The following is a 22310-nucleotide window of genomic DNA, read 5'->3' on the forward strand; positions in this document are numbered from 1 at the left end:
TGCAAAGTGAAAATGGTGATAGATTTGCATAGCAAGAGCATAATCAAGTCCTATTCAAGCCTCAGAACACGAACGCCAAGGTGAGGGCTCAAATGCGGACAAAATCGTAAGGAAGTACAATTTAGGATGCTACATTTAGCCCCCACTTTAGCAGGAGTATGAAACTAAGCGTAGTCTTGGTAAAGTACAAAGTTTCACATTGAAAGGCTTCTATCAAGATGTTAAGGAGGCAAGACACACCAAGCCCCCAATGGACTTTAGGTATCTTACAACTTCAAGATCAAGATAAAAGGGACATCATAAGAAAGAGAAAGAGAACCATGACTACTAGCCTAGTAAGGTTCACTTACCATGAGTCATGATAAGAAAATTACCAAAATTACCAAGCAAGAGACTGAGTTTGCAAAGTAACTTGAGTATCGAGATATCCAAGAGAGAGAAACATTGAGCGGAGTTGCCCCCACATTAAATCAATTGCATATGCCACAAGGGGAGCAATTGCTTTAAAGCAGAGTTTCAGGTTTCACAGAGTCTGGCCCAGACTCAGCGGGTCCCGAGGCGGGTCACCTTTGTTGAGGCCAGAGGACCCTGGACTCGAACTCAATCGAGTTTGGCCAGGTCTGCATAGACTCGTCAAGTCTGTCAAAATCGGCAGACTCGTCGAGTCCCAAGCCCCAGACTCTGCCACCCAGCAAGGTTAAAAAAAGCCAAAAAAAAAATTATAGTTTACAAAAAATAGGGGTAGAATATGTCAGCCAATAGAAAAATAACTCCTGACGCCTTGACCCTTGACTCCCGCGTCGCCCCCAGAACAAATTAAGATCTGCACTGCTGATTTGTCTGCAACATACTTCACTTCCATGGACATTCCTTCTCACACGGTATTGGATACTAATTGCATCATGAACTGCTTGCACACTGATTTCTTCACTTGTGGAGATGCTTAAGCCACTACCAGGAATGAACCACACACATTGTTTCCAGTGATTGCACCATGGTAAACCACCCATTTGAGGAATCTACGATTAATTCATCTGGTTAAACAACTAATTCTTTCTACCCAGATTCATATACAAAACACTAGAAATAACGAAGTGGTATGTGTGAATTTAAATAAACAAAGCATGCTCGTGCAATGACCATACATTCTACATGTACTTGAGATGATAATGAGTTCTCTAGTTACAATGCCCCTTTGAGCCTTAGACTTCTAGGCTCCTCTAGTTACAATGCTCCTCTGAAGTCTAAGGCTCAAAGGAGCATTGTAACTTTAAAAATTAAAATAGAATGTATTGGCTTCTATAAGTCTTAAGACTTCTAGGCTCTAGCTTTTATGTAGATATATGTTTTGGAACTTTTGATGCCATGGATTTCATATTCCATGAATTTTGTAGACATTTGACACTATTTATATTTATAATGTGTTATTTAGTTTAGCTTATTTCCTTTAGATCAAGCCTAAAATTTGCGTTTATACTTATGCGATGAATGTAAACTTGTGTATGTGTTCAAAGTAGTTTCTATTTGATCAGATTATTGTGTTTTTGAGGTTTATTTATTAAAAAATGCATGAAAGAAGTTTAAAATAATTAAAAATCTTTGAATTTCTTGGGTTTTTCAATTTGTCGAGTCTTGACCAAGTCTTTGTTGAGTCCGAGCACCGAGTCCGAGGTCAAGTCAAAAATCAACTTGCTGAGTCCGAGTCTTGTAACTATGCTTTAAAGTAGTATACATTCATCCAAAAGAGCAGCACATTATCACAATAACATGCCCCCCAAGAAGGATACATCAAAGGATAATGATCATGAAACACAAAACACATAAGGGTTCTACTTAACTCTAGGGTCAATATGCTCTTATGATAAATAATGTATATCATGAAGTTTATTTGCATTGAATTGTCCTCATTCCCCAAAGAAAGTAGAACCACTATGGAAGAAGGGCACATGTGTCTTTTGGGTCAATATAGGAGAGACCAAAAGAGATCTCAACACTTTGCATCATCCTCAAGTAGACAACACTAGGGACAACAAATAGAAGAATTGAGAAACAAATAGAGGAAGGTTACAAACAAGCAAGAAAGGAGAGAGAGAGAGAGAGAGAGATAATCTATGGCATGAATGAAGATAATCGAGCAAGTCATCCACCTCCCAATCTTGCTCAACATTGTTTTGGGAAGGTGGACAATATGCAAGAGAAGTGACTTCAAGCACGGTGGATGGAGCTACCACAAGTTCCAAACAAGGATCATGCTCTAATGATGGATCACTTTGTCTGTTACTAGGAGCTAGGATTAATGCTTGTGAAGAATTGTTTAGATAAATCATTGTCAACATCAACATATTCATATTCATCATCATTATCATCAACATTGTTAGCATGAACATCATTTTCATCCATCTCTTCATCAAGATTAATAAAAATAGAATCTTTAATTGGAATAGAACATGAACCATCATTTTTCTTAAGCATTTTATGTCTTGGACATTTAGGTTGAACTTCCTCCCTAGGGTTAGGCAAAGGCTGGACAAATGGGATCGTGTCAACATTTGGAGTCTTCGGGGAGGAAATGGGTTGAGAAGCAAGTTCACGAGCTTTAGCACAACGTCTCCGTCGGCGTTCTCTCACACAACGGTTTCTTTTAGTTTTAGTTGAAGGTCGTGAAGGTTTAGGATCAATAGGCATAGGCTTCTTCTCTTCTTTTAAAGAAGGATACATGGGAGAAGATTTTTAGGTTGAAAAATAGGAGATGCCAAGTGCTTTCCTTTATAAGATGTAGGAGGCAGAACCGCAACATATAAAGGAGGAATAGACGGGGTAGGAAGGAGATCAGGTCCATCATGAGGAGGAGAAATAGGTCTATCATGAAGAAGAGGAATGGGATTAGGATCTCTAGGCTTACTCAAGGATAAGATCATCTCATTCTCCCATCTTTGATAGGATTGAAAAAGAGCATCACTTCTAGGCTTAAGAGGTTCAAATTGTTTAGACCAAAAGTAATCAAGATTAACATCTCCACGCCTCACCGTGGGTTGGTACATGCTATGATTAATTGTTATGATTTTGTCATTAAGAGGGAATTTCAAACACTTATGAACGGTAGAAGGGATCGCTTTCATGGAAGAGAGCCAAGGGTGTCCCAACTTCACACAAAATTGATCCAATGTAGGAATGATAGCAAAATTAACATCTAAAGATTTAGTACCAACCTCAACAGGAAGAGTAATAGAGCCAATAGCGAGACAAGAGAAACCATCAAAGATTTTAATCACCACATCAGATTTATCATGTGTCACATGATGTAATTGTAAGGTATAAAGATATTCTTCAATTATCACATTCACCATACACGTTGGATCAATGAGCACTCCTCATGAGAGCATGTCTTTGATCTTCGCAGTGATATATAGTGGGCCATCAGGTGCTTTAATAGTCTCGCTAGGATCAAATGTAATAGGTCCTTAGGAGGTGTAGGTTTATCAATAAGATTCACCACATTATGAGACTCAAGGCCAAGATCATTAGGAGAAAAGGCAAGATGCTCAAACTCAATCACATTAGTAGAATGAGAAGACAAAGGATTAGTAAAGATTTGGAGATTTTCATTAGAAGGAGCTACAAATTTGTTTCCTTTGTCATTCACACCAACTACAGATATGGTATTGTTATCAATAAGGTCTTGAATTTTACTCCTTGGGGAATAACACTTTTCAGTGTCATGACCAGGTTGACGATGATATTGGCAAAAGGCTTTGGCATCATGATAAGGTGGCAAAGGTTTGATTGTTTCAATTGGTTTGATAGGAGGAAGTTTCAACACATTTTTTTGTAACAATTGTGTCATAATGCTATGCAAAGATTCAGAAAGAGGAATAAATTATTTTCTAAAATACTTGGATAAAGGAGGCACACTTGTTGTTGTGGCTGCTACCTTAGTGTTATTGTCATTGAACTTGATGAATCCCTTGTTCAGTTTAAACTTCACAAAAGGTTGTTGAGCACTTTCATTCTTATCAAATGGAGCGATTGAAGGAGATTGTTCAAATTGACTCACTTGAAGCTGATAATTATGAAGCACGACACACAACTACGTGTTGTGCGTATTGCACACCCATCCCCGTCTTGGACAGGGACCCCCCGTTTGTGCCTTTTTGTCCTTGCAGAGGAGGAAGGGGGTATGAAGGGTCAAGTGCCGCTAAAACCAAATTCGGCCTCTAGGGCCATATTGCGAACTTCAAACTCCCCAATTCTCGCAAAGTCGCCTAAATGTGAAGGAGTTAAAAGCCTACAAAGACGTTGCAATGCCGATTTTCACCAAATGGGGGTTAAAAGTTAAAAATATCAAAACTTTGAAAAAGGTCACAAACCCCCCTGAAATTCACACAGGGGATATGTATGTTGCAATGGTCTAGTCACCGATCCAACAAGCATTTCATTTCCATGGCTGCCATTGTTGCTGCCATTCCCATTACCACCGGAGTTGTTGGAAGTACTGCCATTATTACCACTCATATTCTGATTTGGATCATGATTATGCCCTCCTCCAGCATTCTGCCTAAAGGTGGCTATCATCTAGGACATCATGTCCATCATTGTGTCAAATTTCTTTTCTATTTTCTCTACAGCCATAGCTGTTTCATTGTGTCCAAAAAATCTTTCCCCCATTGAATCTGCTGAGTCTACTGAATCAACTTCCTTATCTCTGTTTCTCAAGACTTCAGAAAAAGTCTCTTCACAAGGCACTGTAGGGATCTGATACTGCTGGCATTTCTGTTCTCTGTTGTAGTAGCGAATGTCTCTGTCACTCATGGAGAACTTTGTTTACCCTGACTTCACAGGCTGGCAGGAAAAACCAGCTCTGATACCACTGTAAAATTCCCTCTTTTTTTTTTTTGAATTTTCCCATGATTACATTCAACACAACAATTGTTATGGTTAGGAAATGAAAACCAAATGCTGCTGAAAGGTAACCCTTCCACTTTCTGATCACCAAGAGCCCAATGTGGGAAGGTGAGAGCATACATTGACAAGGGGTTCGTTAGCTTTCTAATCCACTGGAAATTACAATGCAATTACAAAACTGGGTGGCAAGCCAGCCCCTTCCACTTTTCAACGGGATGAAGAACATAAACTTGGTCGTAAACCAGCCAAGGCAACAAAACATAATAGAACCAAATCACTCTACCGCTTATGCAGCGGGAGGACTTTTAAATGAAACTATCACTCAACCGCATATCTCAGCGGGAGGACTTTTAAATGACTATCACTCAACCGCATATCTCAGCGGGAGGACCTTTAAATGAAACTATCACTCAACCACTTGCTCAGTGGGAGGACAAAACTAAATTACAAATATACAGGCAGCTGAGCCATCCTCTTCCACTTGTTCAGCGGGAAATACAACATAGAATGAATTGGTCAGTACTAATAAAGCAATTCTTACAATGATAGAAATGTGAAAGGAGGTAGAGTGAAGTACATATCTTATGAATTCGCTAACACGTTCTAACCAATAATACTACTTGCTGTTCTGAAATCAAATACAAGGAAAACGCAGAACCAGCCATCTCGAAACCCACTAAATTGCTTGTAACTCACTCAAAACCCCATAGAATCATCCCAAATCAGAAGCAAATGAAGCGTATGACATAAGCAAACAAAACAATACCTCGAAACTGCAACTGAAGAGCACCAACAATAATGCACGCATCCCAATGCAATTCTGGAAATGGCGTTTTTGCTGAATAGTTCGATTTGCAACTAAAAATTGGAGAGTTCTCCAAATGCCACGCCAATATAGGAGACTTATCGTCTCTTCGGTATGCTTCCAACGAGCCCTCACCCAAAATGATGCATTCAACACACAGGCAGCTACGAGCACAATACACTTTCAGCCGACACACACCAGCAACACCAAAAAACCAGCAGCACACAAATCTTCACCAACACACCCAAAAATCACCAAAAATCTCACAACTACACACCACAGCTAGGAGTGATGTCTCACACTCGAAACCGGAAGGAAGGATCTAGGAGGTATTCACCCTCGAAGAATGTCTGGAGTCATTCCGACAGCATAACAATATATTTTCTCTGGATGCCAAATGAGGAGCCCAACCTCTGTTTATATAGCTTTTCCCATCTGAAATTCAAATGAAATTGCCTCCCAATTTCGCCTCATTCCAATTGCATTTCATTTCATGGTGGACCCAAAGAGGCGCCCACTTTCCCAAGTCAAAATCGCGCCAAGGAGAGGGGCCACGATTTTATTTGTCATTATAAATTCTTTAAAATATAAAGAATGAAGTCTCCCTTTAATTTTCCAAATAAATCGCCCAAACATGACTTAGGAAAAATATTATATTTTGCACAATTTCCCATAACATCAATAAGTGATAAAATAATTAAATAATAACCTTAGGATAAGGAATAATATTTAATTAAATTGCTTATAGTTCCAGTACTGATTATTAACGGAATCCAGATGAGGCTGAACAATGAGGATCACTGAATTGTGCTGGGACAGGACCAAATCCAAGACTGCCAAAAATAGAATACCCCAAACTGCTACTTACTAAAAATAGTAAGTCATGAAATAATGCTCAAAAAATCGTTATCTTCGCAACTAGAGAAAAAGCTTGGCGAGCTTAGCAACTCTGTACCATCCTAACAACCAAACCCTAACTTACTAAAAATAGTAAGTTCACCTTCCACCCCTGACAAGTCTGGTTGGAACTCCAAGGAACATGGGAACCCTTAATTCATCTTTCCACATAGCCTACGGGTCTCCGGAATAGGCCAATGGACCAATGAATGCAACATCACAAGGAAGGGGACATTACAACATGTCCATCAAGATGCCACCTTTCATGGCACTATACGGTTATGAGGCCCCTAGTTTTGCTAATTTGGTGTTCGGTGATAGCAGAGCACCTCGGGCTAGGGATATGGTTCAGCAGTGTCAGGATATTTTGAAGGCATTGAAGGACAACCTCCAGATTGCACAAAATCGACAGAGGTTGTATGCTGATCAGCAACGTATTGAGCGCTCATTTGAGGTTGATGATATGGTCTACCTAAGACTCCAACCCTTCAGACAGTCTACACTCAAGAAGAGTGGAGTGGAAAAACTCAAGCCACGTTTTTATGGACCATTCAGGGTCATCAGGAGAGTGGGAGTTGTGGCTTAGGAGTTGGAGCTACCAACGAGTAGTCGAGTACATAATGTCTTCCACGTGTCACACCTCAAAAAGGCACTTGGGCACAATGTGATGGTCTCTTCTGATTTGCCTCCTTTGGATGAAGAGGGAGAGTTGGTGCTAGTTCCTGAGGCCATCCTTGATGTCAGAGAAAGGTTGTTGAGGAGGACCATCCGAGAGTATTTGGTTAAGTGGAAAGACTTACCAGTGGAGGATGCTACATGGGAGAATAAGGAGGTTTTACAGCATCCTGGCTTGCGATTGCTTGAGGACAAGCAATTTTGGGAAGGGCGGATTGTAATGTCCCCTTGTGATGATACATTCAGTGGTCCATTGACCTATTTTGGAGATCCATAGGCTATGTGGAAAGGAGAATTAGGGTTTTCATGTTCTTTGGAGTTACGACCAAGCTTGTTAGGGGTAGAATGTGAACTTACTATTTTTAGTAAGTTAGGGTTTGGCTGTCGAGATGGTGCAGAGTTGCTAAGCTCACGAAGCTCTTTCTCTGGTTGCGGAGATCACGATTTTCGGAGTATTATTTCATGACTTACTATTTTTAGTAAGTGGCAGTTTGGGCATTCTATTTTTGGCAGTCCTGGATTTGGTCCTGATCCAGCACAATTCAGTGATCCTCATTGCTCAGCCTCATCCGAATTTTGTTGATAATCAGTATTGGAGTTATAAGCGATTTTTGACTTGGGGAAGTGGGTGCCATTCTTGGGTCCACCACATGAAATGAAATGCAGTTTGAATGAGGAGAATTTGGAGGCAATTTCATTTGAATTCCAGACTTGAAAAGCTATATAAATAGGAGTTTGGCTCCTCATTTGTTTATCCAGAGAAAATCTATCGTTATGCTGTCGAAATGACTCCAGACTTCTTCGAGGGTGAATACCTTCTAGATCTTTCTTTCCAGTTTCGAGTGTGAGACATCACTCCTAGCTGTGGTTCGAAGTTGTGAGCTATTTGGTGATTTTTGGGTGTGTTGGTAAAGAGTTGTGTGCTGCTACGTTTTTTTGGTGTTGCTGGTGTGTGTTGGCTGGAAGTGTATTTTGTTCATAGCTATCTGCGTGTTGGGTGCATCGCTCTGGGTGAAGGCTCATTGGAAGCGTATCAGAGAGACAATAATTCTCCTACATTGGTGTGGCATTTGCGGAACTCTCCAATTTACAGTTGCAAATCGAAATATTCAGCCAAAACGCCATTTCCATAATTGCCTTGGGTTGCATGCATCATCTTTGCTGCTCCCCGGTTGCAGTTTCAAGGTATTGAACTGATCGCCTATCTTATATCATTCATTTGCATTTGGTTTGGCATGATTTCATTCAGTTTTGAGAAAGTTATGAGCATTTTAGTGGATTTTGGGGTGGTTGGTTCTACCTTTCATTGTCTCTGTTTTTAGAACAGCAAGTAGTGTTTTGTGGTGAGAATTTGTTATTGAATACTTGAGATATGTACTTAATTCTATCTTCTCTTGCATCTCTATCTTTGTAAGATTGCTTCAGTAGTACTGACCAATCATTCTAAGTTGCATTTTCCCACTAAACAAGTGGAAGAGGATGGCTTAGCCGCCTTCATGTTTTGTAATTTAGCTTTGTCCTCCCATCGAGCAAGTGGTTGAGTGATATTGTCCTCCCGCTGAAATATGCGGTTGAGTGATAGTTTTATGTAAAAGTCCTCCCGCTGTATAAGCGGTAGAGTGATTTGGTTCCGTTATGCTCTTGTTACCTTGGCTGGTTTACCACCAAGTTCTTGGTCTTCATCCCGCTGAAAAGTGGAAGGGGCTGGCTTACCGCCCAGTTTTGTACTTGCATTGTAATTTCCAGCAAATCAGTGAGCTAACGAACCCCTTATCACCGTATTCTCTCACCTTCCCACATTGGGCTCTTGGTGATCAGAAACTGTAAGGGTTACTTTGAGCAATATTGAAATTATATTTCCTAACTTTAACGAGTGCATTGTAATATTTGTTGTGTTCAAAAACCGAAAAAATTAGTGGGAATATCACACATTACATATAGCTTTGCTTATTGGCTTATGCATTGCACTAAAATTACCTCATATACTATCATAGTTATTTCCTTACATTATTATGAACTCTGGAATTGTATATTGTTGTAAGTCCTTTTTATATCCAGAAGAATTCTTTTTGTATCATGAAACCTTCTTGACAAAATCATTTTCAGCCATTTTTACACAGATCTGTAGCTATGAAGCATATTTCATTTTATTATTTGATTGTTATGGATGAGCCAATTGCTTTACAACTAGAATAAGATAAAATGAGCTAATAGATTCTTAACTTTTGTAATGAAATAGAAAAATTGCTATGTATTCCATTTTTAGTGGAGTACCTATGTTTGAAGTTTGTTTAAAACAAATTTCAAGAGGATCCATCGTTGATAAACCTATGTGAGGAATATCCTCCAATTTACAAATCAAAATGAGCAGTCCCAATCCTAGACATATATTATTACACACTATTTAACTCTTTTTATGATTTTGAGATTAGATGTTTTGTCTTTGGCTTTGTGTATTTTTCTAATTTAAATTATGTTGTGTTTGTGTATTTTGCAGTACTTTTTACAAAATTCTTTGTTGGAAAGTGAAAACTAGATTTATGGTTTTCTCCATGCATACAGTAATCGAAGAAAATTTATGCAAGGATGGTTTGCTCGGTTTTACTAGCAATGCCATCATGCAAAAACAATAGTAACAAACTAATGGAATCATTACAACTAATATAAGTCAACCATATTTGCTACCAAATCATTTGCAAGCCAAAAAACAAAGCAGATCCAAACATTAATAAGCAATAAATATAACGACTAGAATCACTTACCAAAAGGCACAATCGATGAAAAAAGTGTCAACAATATTACAGGTTTACGCCCATACTCATCTGACAACTGACCTATCAAGGGAAGAGTTATTAATTTACCAATTCCAGCAACCTGCAAATGTTAAAATTGGAAATATTCAAATTCTACGTACACTGTAAAAATCATTTTATTTATGTTGTTATCCTATCTTACAAAGAAAAACAAAACTTGTGGAGATACAAACAAAAGACTAATCAAAATAAATCTAAGATGTCATAAAAGTGAACATGTTTTTAGAATGTCATAAAAGAGAGTACACTCCTGCAGATAGGTTTAGCACCAATAAGGCAATGCATCCAATTATCAAGTAGATTCCTCCATAGAATAAAAGACCTAAAACAAAAAAATTTGATGGGATAAAATATCCAAGACTATTGAAGAGGAAGGCATTACAAGAAACAATAGAGGTGATCTGGTGCTCATTTTATACATGGACTTAAAGAAACCCTCTTAGATTTTTGCAAATAAAGTGATTCAAATGAAGAAATTTTTATTTATTAACATCCAAGAGACCCAAAAGTCAATCTGGCCATTCTACTATGAGAATATTAGAATGATATTATAATAAAGTGTGTTTACACTTGTACGTAGTAAGTGTTGGTTTTTATGAGGTTGTTGTAATTGTCGTTTATTTTAAACCATAGCTTCTTTCTAGTTTTAACATATGTTCAATAATATAATGGGACACTCTCAACCAAAGAAAGCACACCATTTTTGCTCACTGTCATTCTTCCATCAAGAGAAGTCAACAAGAGAAGTTCAAAAACGTGGGAAGTTGCTGAAAAACATGAGTTTGCAAAAGAGTTACAAGTCGTGGAAAGCTGTCAAAAATCAAGGGCATGAGTCACTTATAGGAGGTCAAAGCATTGCAGGGTTTTTTGCAATCGTGGGAATATAAAAAACAGAGCAAGGTAGAAAATTTGCATTTTTAAGTCAAAACCGTGGGTCAAGATCTGTAGACATAGGCAGCCGAAAACCTTAATTGAGGATAAATTTCTAATCAAATTTTTAGGTCATGGGAGTCGCACTCACAAATGCAAAGCTTTTGCAGGGTTTTTTTGAGTCTTGTGCAATCGCAACTAGGTGTTTATTAGACATTTTTTTATAGTCATGCATGCACCAGAATATAGTTATGATTTTCAATATCATCCACGCTATTTTTTCAATGGTAAAGGTTACTTTTCTATCACAACTAGGGCATGGATTGTAATTGCAATTTTTAGGAGTGTTCAATGAGATGTGTATTTTCTTGTTTCAATTTTCTCTTCAAAGTCTACAAATAAAGATTTTTAAAGTCTAAAAAATATGTAGGGCATTTTAAAAGGTTTCAAAAATATTCGTATAACCCAGTTTTTTCTTTTGAAGGGGGTTTCAAGTGATGAATTCTGCAAAATTTAAGAACTAAGGTTTTAGGAAAAATCAAATTTTCTAGGTCTGTATATTTTTTGAAAATTTTGGAATCACATTGGAATTTCCTGAGTCAAATTAAAGGGTATGACAGGGTTTGAAATTTTTTGAGTAAACTTTACGCCTATGACTTTGACATTGAATAAGGGAAAAAGATAGTAGCAAATATCTTGTGGAAGAAGTCGATTTTATGCTTTGTGTCTGATATTAAACATATGGGAAAGCTAATATTTTAGTACAATATTCCAAAAATTCCTTTGCTACTAACATCGTGGAAGGAAAGTTGCAAGATGATAGGTACGAAGTAGCAAACGAACTTATCCTCTATAAGAATAGAATTTATCTTGTCCCTAAATCAAAAATCAAAAAAAAATCTTCAGAGCAATTCATCATACATCAATGGTAGTTTACCTTAGATATTTCAAGACATATAGACAAATCAAAGAAATATTCTCATGGAAAGGACATAAGGATGATATCCTTAAGTAAACCAAAGAGCACCTAGCTTGTCAACAAAACAAAACAAAGAAAACATTCCTAGCAGACCTATTGTAGTCTTTACCAATGCCAAATCAGAAATGGGAGATTATTCATATGGATTTCATCGCTGATCTTCCACAAGCTCAGGGTAAAAATTGTATATTTGTTGTAGTAGACTAACTCGCTAAATATGCTCATTTCTTTGCAATAACTAAATATTTCAAAGCACTACAAATGGCTAATTTATTTTTCAGAGAAGTTTCAAATTCCATGGGTTACCTAGAAACATAGTGAGTGACAAGGACAACAAGTTCCTTAGTTAATTTGATAGGAATTATTTCAGTTGACTATCACAAAGTTGACTTGGAACATTTCATTTGCTTTATTTATATTTGAAGGTTATTTGCATGGATTGATAGGATCCTATCCTTGGGAGCTTGTGCATCTCTCAGACTTAGTGTTATCCTATCCCTAGCTTGTCTTGCTCTCAAAAGCTTTATCTCTTCACTTCTACTTTAATATATCAACACTTTCCTCTTTGGGCCCTTATTTTAAGTGTGCGCTTTATCTTATTTCATTTTAAGCTTATATGGGTCCTATGTCATTTTAAAGTTCAATGCACCTTTTCCCCTACGTAAATATTGTCATTTTCATATAAATTATAGTTCTGGTATCAAGGCCCTATTTGGACCTATTTTGTTAAGACACTGACAATCGTTGAATAGTGTTTGATGCTTTTTGGCCGAAATTTCGAGAGAATAATATGTCAACCTTGCCATTTTCAAATCTATCTTCAATGCGAAAAAATGATTATTTTAAGTCGGCCAAAAGGTGAATCAACCTTGAGATCTCTATATAAGGCATCACTCCTAATTCATTTGATCATCTCATTCCTTATGCTATCATTCCAATTCAAGAGCAATTATTATTCTTCAAGAGAAAATCTAAATTTAAGGAGCAACAAGGTACAGCAAGGCATCTTCAATTACATATTCATGATGAATTTATGATGGATTTTATTATGATTTATCATGTTATTGCATCAACACATGGAGGACTTATCCTAAAAGAATTGCATCATCAATTAAAGGTATAAACATTTCAATTAAGCATTTCCATTCAAGCATTTCATTGCAAATTTCTATTTCCAAATCATCTGTTGTAGGATTAATTCCAACCTAGGGTTTGACTAAGGCAAGCCCCTATACAGCCCAAACACCATTTTTCTCCTCGTGTGCAGATCAAAGCTCAAAAACAAGTTTCAAGTTCAAACAAAGTACACAGGAGCACAATGTAGGCAGAGATAGAGACAACAAGAACCAAATTTAGCTGAAAGGAGGAGAATTATGGCGCCTACCCCATTGTCCACTTGGACTAGGGCGCCTAGAGCCATAGTCAAGGTGTTTTGACCTGAAAGTTGACCAAACAGAAGATTGGAAGCTCCTAAGTTAAATTTGACCCCTGCTCTGAACACCAATTAGAACTATGGCACCTACCCCCATAGTCCACCCATTTTCAGCTCAGAATTCTGCCATAGTTTCTCTCTGCACCCCCATTCTAGATTTGGGTTTGTTCTCTAATTATCAGTTTTGCATTTACTTGTTTATGCTATTTATTGTCAATTTTGCACCTTTTAGCTTAGTTCTTGCATTAAACTTATCCAGTCAATTCAAATCAAAAGAGAATCAATCAATCAAGTCCCCAACTCTTCCAAGGGTTCATAGTTGGGCCTATTGGTTGTTCTCCAATGTAATTGATCGGATTGGGTTTGATTCCTAGCTTGCATGTTAGACTAGTAAGTCCCATTTCCACTACATTACAATTAGATCTCAAGGTAGAAGTTTAAATGACTCATCTAGAGTGATAAATTACACAAAGTTAGCAATAGAAAGTGTGTGGCTCTTATATGATCTTAAACAGGCTACCAAATCTTGGTATATCAAGATCAATGAGCACCTTCTACAACTTGCATACACCAGAAATCCATATGACCCCAATCTCTATCTCAACAAGAAAAGGGAGAGATTGTATTATTGATTTTTTGTGTCAACAGTCTAATAATTATTAGAACTTCTCAAAGAATGATTGAAGCAACCAAGAATGACTATTCAACAAAGGGGAAAATCTCTCACAAAAACCGATTTTAGGCAAGAGCAAAACAAAACCAACATATATACAAATTGATCAAGGAAACCAAAACAAACTAAAAAAGAAAAGAAAACAAGAACAAGAGAAAAAGCATACCTTGATCAACAAAACAACCTTCCAAGAACACGAAACAATCCTTGAAAGAAGAGACAAAATCTCTTAAATAGACATCAAACCACACGCCAAACCCTAGCCACATTTTTGGAAAAACACCATATGGATCAAAACACCCATCCAAAGCATGAAAAATCAGTCAAGTAAATCATCCAGCCTCCACGCCTAGGCAAGACAAGCCAAAACGATTTAGGAGAGGTAAGATTCGTGGCATTCAAGAAAAACGTGTTTGTTGTTTGAAGGCCACAAAACCAGCAATAACGTCCTCCAAATGGCATGAAAGGAGTTGAAAAATGCATGAAAATAGCAAGGAATCCAAAACGCCTTCTCCCTCCTTGAATCTCTCCACAAAAATCGGTGGAAATCTTCAACAAAATCCTCCAATATTGCTGGTCAGGTTATTGAGAAGGAATGACAAGTTTAAAATGCAAAGAACAAAAGAAATCGGGTTTCTTTCACCTATTTGCAAGTTTAAAATGTTCACTTTTCCATGCACAAGGCAAAATCGGGTTTGTGAGAGAAAACAACATAGGTTCAAGTGACCAAACCTATCCTCATATTTCTAATGTACTCTCGATGCATGAGAGATAGGGCTAGTCAATGGAACTGCATACTCAATGGGAGATCAACACTACCAACTGCAACAAGCTCTCTACTATGCAGATCTCTAATGTGCATTGAATCAAGGGTGAACTCAACTGTCTTGCCTGTCTCACTGTGAGTAATTTGATAAATGGAAAGGAGAATGGAAAATAATGCAGGGACACAAAGAACATTATTGAATGTGCCACCATCAATCTTAATAGATCAACTCCCATTAACACTCATGTAAGTGTTATTACCCATCAAAATCTGTGGAAATGCATGATGCTCAAAAGAAGAGAATATGCCCTCTGATGATGCCATATGATGTGAAGATCCTGAATCTAAAAGCCACCTCGAGGACTGAGAATGTGTCGATGCAAAGAGAGCATGGCCTTTCATCTTGTCTTCACCGTGTGTCATAGATGAAGCCCCAGAATTTCCATGTCCTAAAGTCGTGGAAGAGGATGCACTAGATGAAGGTGGTCGAATATTATTCTTACGAAGTTCTTTCAGCCCATCAATCTGCTTTGCATAACACCGATGTTCATCATGTCCTGGCTTGGTGTAATGAGAACACTTAGGCTTGTCCTTCCTAGATAAAGACATATTGGAAGAGGTCGAAGAATCTAAATCATGTCCATGAAACTCTAAAGCTAGAGGCAGCTGAGTAGACTGTGTACCTCTGTTCTTCTGCTTCTTTTGTTTCATTGTAGATGTAGGAGTCTGAGCAACCAAGCCTGAGATTTGGAACCAAAAATTGAATCAAGTTGTGATAGCTTGGCCTGCTCCCGTGTCAAGCGCTCACAAAACACCTCAAATGAAAGCATAGTGAATGTGGTACCAAAAGCATCCATTGTGGAATAGAATAATGAAGCAAAGAACTGAAAATGGCCTCGAAGCTTGGACAGGATCAGGAAAATGCACTCCTTAACAAACTTCTACTTGCCACAACCCTGTAACTGTGATCTGATGGATTTGAACTTCACTAGAAAGTCCTCAATGGAAGGAAATGAATCAGGTGTCAATGATGTCAAATCTGTCTCAAGCTAAAGTGCACCAAACTCATTAATACCCCCAAAATTTTGCTCAAATTCAAGCCACATAGCCCTAGGAGTGGTGCAGGAATCAATATGGAATTGGAGACTATCTAAAACATGTAAGGCAATCAAACTCATAGCCTAATCCATTTTGTCCTATGCTAAATGATCTCATATTCACTAGTCAAGTTGGGTTGGGTTTGATCTAAACAAGACCATAAACCCTTAGACCGAAGCAATCTGATGATTGTAGTCTTCCAACTATGATAGTTATGAGGGGTGAGTTTCTCAATAGAAGGATCCACCATTAGGCTAGGGTTAGAGAAATATAGGAATCTGAAAGATGATGATTCTACCCCTCCACAGCAAGAAAAACAAACCCTTTTGCACTTGTACACGCTGAGAAATCACAGAACTTAGAAATGACAAAAATTGAGATCACTGAGTACCTGGTGAATATTCTAGAAAAATTAACTGCAGATCTAGATATAGAACTCTCAGAGCTTTTTAACGATGTGCGAAAATCAAAAAACGAAGTCCATTTGCTCAAGTTATGGCCCTAGAAGCGCAAAACTAAAGGCTGACTTTGGAGGTCTGGTACCGAAAATTGGTGCAAAATCTGATCAAACCAACTATAGAATCAGATAGCCCTTTGAACTAGCTTTCCAACGATATCTCATTTGTCCAATTTTGACTCCGTATGACAAAGTTATGAGCAAAACACTGAAGCCTGCTTTTTAGGGCATGGAAGGCTTGAAGGGAAACCAAAAAAGAAAATTTCCGAAAACAGCAACTTTCCGAAAATAGAAAGTTTCTTAAAATAGCAAGTTTCCAAAAAATGAAACTTTCCAAAAATAAAAAATTTAAAAAAATTGAAATTTGCCAAAAATAGAAACTTTCCAACAGAAACTTGTTGAGAACGAAAATTTGACGAAAATGGAAACTTTCTAAAATAATTTTGCAAAGAATTCCCAAATATCTAATTTCAACAAATTAACAATTGATTTTAGGCTTCTTGAGCCTCCTGAGCATGATGGTGACATTCGCTTTGCGATTTTTCAGCTACCCCCGAAACTCTCCTCAAAAAATGTGCCCTCAACCAATTTGACCCCAAATTTCAACTACTCAAATTTTGATAAAACAATAGTGGATCTTTGGGTTTTATTGACACTGCGGATGGGATGGTGATGCCCGTTTTGCTCCAAAATTGATAAAAAATTTGCCCACCTTCAAATCCACAAAAAGCAAATACGTGACCGTACAACTCTTCTGAGCAAAAAAACCCTCAAAACTTGAGAAGGGGCTTGCCAAATCCACGCTTTGATACCATGTTGAATTTTGCAACACAAACACCTGCAAGATCAAACGACAAACAAGAACACCTTCCACAAACGAAAGCTGCACAAATGAATGCTATATTACTCAAAAGCAAAGAATACAAAATGAATTACAATTGTACAATAAGGTGGTTATAAAGAAAACACAAAGCTAAATTTAGGAGAACTAAAGTGCAAGCATGAGGAGCTAAATAAAGCTCAACTCTAGCTCAACTAGATGCATAAAAGTTAAACTAGGTGCACAACTAAAATAAGCACTCCTAAGTGAACTTAAGCAAAAAAGCATAACTAGTTGTAAACAAGCAACCAATAGCTAAATATGCTCTAACAAAAGATGTGTCACTAGAAACCAGCAAAACAAGTGTTAAGATATATATGTGGTATAAAATGATCATTTTTTCACATGGAGGTAATCTATAAAGGTTCTCTAGATGACCAAAAGTCCATTTTAGAATTTGTATTATTTTTGAGTTCTAGTCCGATACCATGTAGTAGCAATAAACAAACCAATGTTGCTTTATCTTCCACAAAAGCATGATATCTTACCACAAGAGAAGTTGTTTGTCAAGCAATATGGTTGGGTCACAGATTGACAAGAATGGACATTCATGAAAAACAACATACAGTTCTAATCTATGACAAACAAGGTGTGTTAAAAATTGTTTGCAATCCGATATTTCAGAAGTGCACAAAACACATTGAGTTTCAATACATCACTACATTTGTGAACATGTTTAACTGCAGATATTGACTCCAGATTTGTTCTACTCATGAGCAGTGTACTGACATTTTCACTTAATCACTTGCAACAGTGAAATTTGAAGCTTTTTAACACTTCTTGACTTGTGCTCTTGAGAAAATAATGTAATAGGGTGAATTGTTAAAACATACAAAATTACATCATTATTAGATAGGATATAAACAATGTTGAACGGTAATAATTTTTCATTATTGGTGTTTACTTGTCTGTTAGTTGGTTATTGTAACTGACATTTTCTTTTGTCTATATTCTTCTTTGATGAATGAACGGATTGCCCATTGCCCAACGATAGCTCTAATAACTTCAAATTCTTGTTTAAGAATTGTTCATAGAAATATCCAAGTCAATTGTGGCTCAGAACAGAACCCCTATATAGAGGATTGCATTATGAAGGCTAAATCCAATTAGTAAAGTTGATTTGGATCTCTAGGAACATTTGATTGTTGAACACCCTTACCAAGAGGAGATTACTAAGAGAATTTTCAAAAGCTGGAAACCTGTTGTCATGCATATTCAGGGAGCAAAAATCCTAACAACATTATTTGGCTGTCAGAGCAGTCAATTTTGAAAGGGGTTGAATGGGTGGTAAATGATGCTAGCAAATATTCAGGTTTTGTCAATTTGAATTTGAATTAATGTGGCTATTCTATGCAGAAATTAAGACACTCAGAATCTATAAGGAATTGGAACAAGATTATTTTTGGAACAAAAGAATTTGACACCTCATTCAAACCAATGGAGCTGCTGTCGAACCTTTACATCGAGATAAGCAAGGATCGATAGATGGACATGGGAAGGACATTACATCAAGAAGAGATAATTTATAAGGGAAATCAAGGGTTTCTTGGTTGAAAGGAGGGGCTTAAAATACCAAATACTTCACAAGGTAGCTATTGCAAATATGCATTTCAAAAGTATCATTAAACCTCACTATTTTGATGGTCCTATTTTATAGCAAACCTCGGACATCAAACAAGAACCATCGATTTCTTTCAAAATCTGCTTCTTGAAAGCCAAATCGTTACAATTAGAAAACAAATTCTATATAGGCAAAATGTTCCCCAATTGGTGGTGGATGCACGCAATGAATTGCCTGTGACTAAAATCAAAAAGGAAGAAGTCAAGGTATTGCCTCTAGCATGACTATTTTGACTCCTATCTTAGACTTCCCAGTAAATATCTTAGCATTCATGAACATTGATTTAAGAAAACAAAATTATGACTGTTTGAGCTACTTTAAATCAGAATTTCCGACTGAATATCTTGCCATTCCACTTCTCAAAGGAAGAGTGAAATTCTCCCAATGGGGTGGTCTGCTTCACTGCTTTAAGGGAAAACTCTTTGAATGGGTTGACGAATACCTTTCTGCACCAGGATTAACAATCAAGATAACGCTGACAAAAGTTCTAAATGGAATTATAACAATTCAAAGAAGATTTGTATAACAAACAGAACAAAGAAACGGAATTCCTCTAATATACTAGAAAAAATTAAATATCTCCCTAGAAGTTATAGTGGAGAAGATGTGCCTCATAAATAGAGCTTGCAATGCAAAGGAAACTTGGCAGTTCTACAATCATAACGAAATGCTATGGAAAAAGGTCATTCCACACAAATTCTTGAACAACATCCACACGAAGGAATCTTCACTATTCATTTCCCAATGATAAACTCACCTGGGAATGCTCTAAATCTACAAACTATAATAGTGTCAGCGCAATCTCATTTGGAGAAAAATATAGCAAGCCAAGGGCTGGTTAAAAAAATTAAGCTTTTTCTTGATGAGCAATATATAACAGGATTCTCACTCACGGCATATCGCTGAAACAGGGGAATCTCAATCCCTCAAGGTGTCCAACAGCATTTCATGTCTTCATTAAGTGTCCTTTTCTTGGCATTATTGATAAAAAATTTCAGAGGCAAAACGAGGACTGAAGAGTTGCTAATAATCACTCTGTTATATAGTCTTAGAAGAAAACATACAGATTCAAAAAAAAAGATGCTAAATAATCACTTTGCTATAGCATTGGAAGAAAAAATTCAGATTCTGAGATATTACAGTATATAAAAAAATACTGTCAACACAAATTGGGCACCATAAAATCTTTGTGTAGGTACTGTTTATAATATTTTGTACATTGCATTTGTAAAATATACAAAATATTGCAAGAGAATAGAAAGGTACAGTCTGCATGGAAGACGTGAGATAAATAGGGAGGGAGCAGGAGTCGGCAGGGGAAGAAGAGTTGCAGAGAGCTCGTGTGGTAATGTCAACAAGCACGGAGACAGACATCTGCTCAGCCATCCAGTGCGCCGCTAGCGCTATCATCAGATGTCTCACCGGGTAAATCACCCCCAAAATATTCCCACTCCTTGCCATCCCTCCAACTTCAAACAACTACGTAATCACGCCCACTACAGGGTTAAGTATGTTTTTTGAGGAGGAGAAAAATGATTTTCGGAAAGCCAACTGCCATGATTCATGCCTTCCCGAAAACTAAATAAATGATATAACAGAGCTGACAGATGATGTTTAGCGTAATTAGACAAAACTCGAGTCTTTTTCCTTTATGGGATGACCTCATTCCATGCTGAAATCATTATAAATGTCGAAATCTATGCAATGGCCCCTACCAAATTACTTGAAAATTCATTTTAAACAAGCAAATAACGAGCGAATTAGATTCTGCTGAGGAGAGATTGCGATACTTCATGGTTGACATTTCAAGGTCGACCAGTTAATATTATGGTGCTTCACGCCGACTCAGATATGGGGTTGTGCTTTACGCCGATTCAGATATGGGGTCCTCTGGATCAGACAATTAATTTATTGTCTTTCATGGTTGAATATTGTTGTTGGGAATGTAGAATATTAATGCCTTTCAGATAGGATGCAGACAAGTGGGGACCAGTAGATCAGTCCTTCTCAGATAGTCATTCTTGAGTAATTTTGTGGGGTTTTCGGACTATCAAAGAATGACATCGTCTCAATTTGATGCAAAGACGATCGAACACATTTTAGCCTTCGATTTTAATTCCAATGGAATAAATTTCGTCAGATCATAGAAGTAATGGCAGACTCCGTAGAATTAAGATACAGTAACAAATGCAAGTCATGAATGATTTGAATGATATTCACAAGATCAAGATTAAATAGTCTATGGGATCAAGAAAAATATTTTTAATTTATTTTCATACTGTCATACTTTACTATTAGAATTTTGATTAGGAAGTTGATCATTATTGATCTTATCTTTCTCAAATAACTCAGGCATGTTGTCACTTTCAAGCCATTTTCATATTGAGTATAGATATTCTTATAAGCCATGCATTATTTCTTCTCAAGTTTCTTTGGGTATTTTCTATCTATTGATCTTATACCTAAAATGATGACACCTTCCTTTCTTAATTGTACAACAGTCTCGTTTTTCTTTTTAATTCTACCACAATTAATTGTTTTGGCTCGTGGTTTGAAAGTTAAGTAAGTCTACAAATGAGTATTTTATATTCATGTTTTAGAGGATTTTATTTACAAGACAAAGAACTAGAAACGACAGAGTGCACAATGTGTTCATTGATTGATGGTGCAAGAATTTTGTTGGATGTGCTAGAGACTTGAGGAAGTGTGTGAAGGTAAACTGGGACTAATTGAGTTCATGATAGAAAGCATTTTCTTACTCCAACGTTAATACATTTTGATTTTGGGTCAGAATCAACTATAGGTTTCATGATGTTTAAATTAAGAATTTATACTTGGCCAACATGATTAGTTGTGAATGATGTTTAAATGTTTTAAGTGGACATAGAGTTGATAATATGATAGAGGAATTGATATATGGTGTTGATCATTTTATGCAAGTTGTGTAATGCCCGCCAAAATACCCTAGAGAAATACACCTAATCTAACTACAAATAGAGAGAAAAAAAAATTTAAAACTCATATACTAAACAACACATACATTTATAACATCCATCTAATGCATATCAAATACATCATCTACTAATTGCATCATTACAAATTACATCTTTTGCTAATTACAACAAAGCATAGAACATCATAACACAACTACGCAAGCAGAATAACACATCATATCATTCCTTCCCCTAGGGTAACTCAACGTCACTACTTTTAAGAGTAACATCCTACAAACTAAGTTCATTTTAGAGCACCAATTCAAACGTTCCAAATCCCCATCATTACACATCCATTCTATTCATTATGAATCTAAACGCATATCCCTTCATAAGATAGTACTAGATCATAATCTAAGATTCACAATGCCTAACAATAGGATTACTAACATACACAAGTACATGAAGTATAACATCAATGCTTAACTATTCTAGGTGCATGATGCCAC

The 22310-nt window shown here is 37.0% G+C and overlaps 1 protein-coding gene across 2 annotated transcripts in view; it reads right to left on the reverse strand.

Annotated features, from left to right (window-relative positions):
• The window catches only part of LOC131075102 (uncharacterized), a 318013-nt gene extending 296957 nt beyond the window's left edge, over positions 1 to 21056 (reverse strand). For both annotated transcript variants that reach the window (XM_058011935.2, XM_058011929.2), the window contains exons 1-2: positions 20135 to 21056; positions 10042 to 10153 (exon numbers count right to left, since the gene is read on the reverse strand). In XM_058011935.2, the coding sequence (XP_057867918.2) occupies positions 10042 to 10153; positions 20135 to 20329 (307 nt within the window). In that variant the 5' untranslated portion in view covers positions 20330 to 21056. The remainder of the gene's footprint in view (positions 1 to 10041; positions 10154 to 20134) is intronic.
• Between the last annotated feature and the right edge of the window lie 1254 nt (positions 21057 to 22310).

Source organism: Cryptomeria japonica, chromosome 11, assembly GCF_030272615.1.
Source record: "Cryptomeria japonica chromosome 11, Sugi_1.0, whole genome shotgun sequence".
Taxonomy (NCBI): domain Eukaryota; kingdom Viridiplantae; phylum Streptophyta; class Pinopsida; order Cupressales; family Cupressaceae; genus Cryptomeria; species Cryptomeria japonica.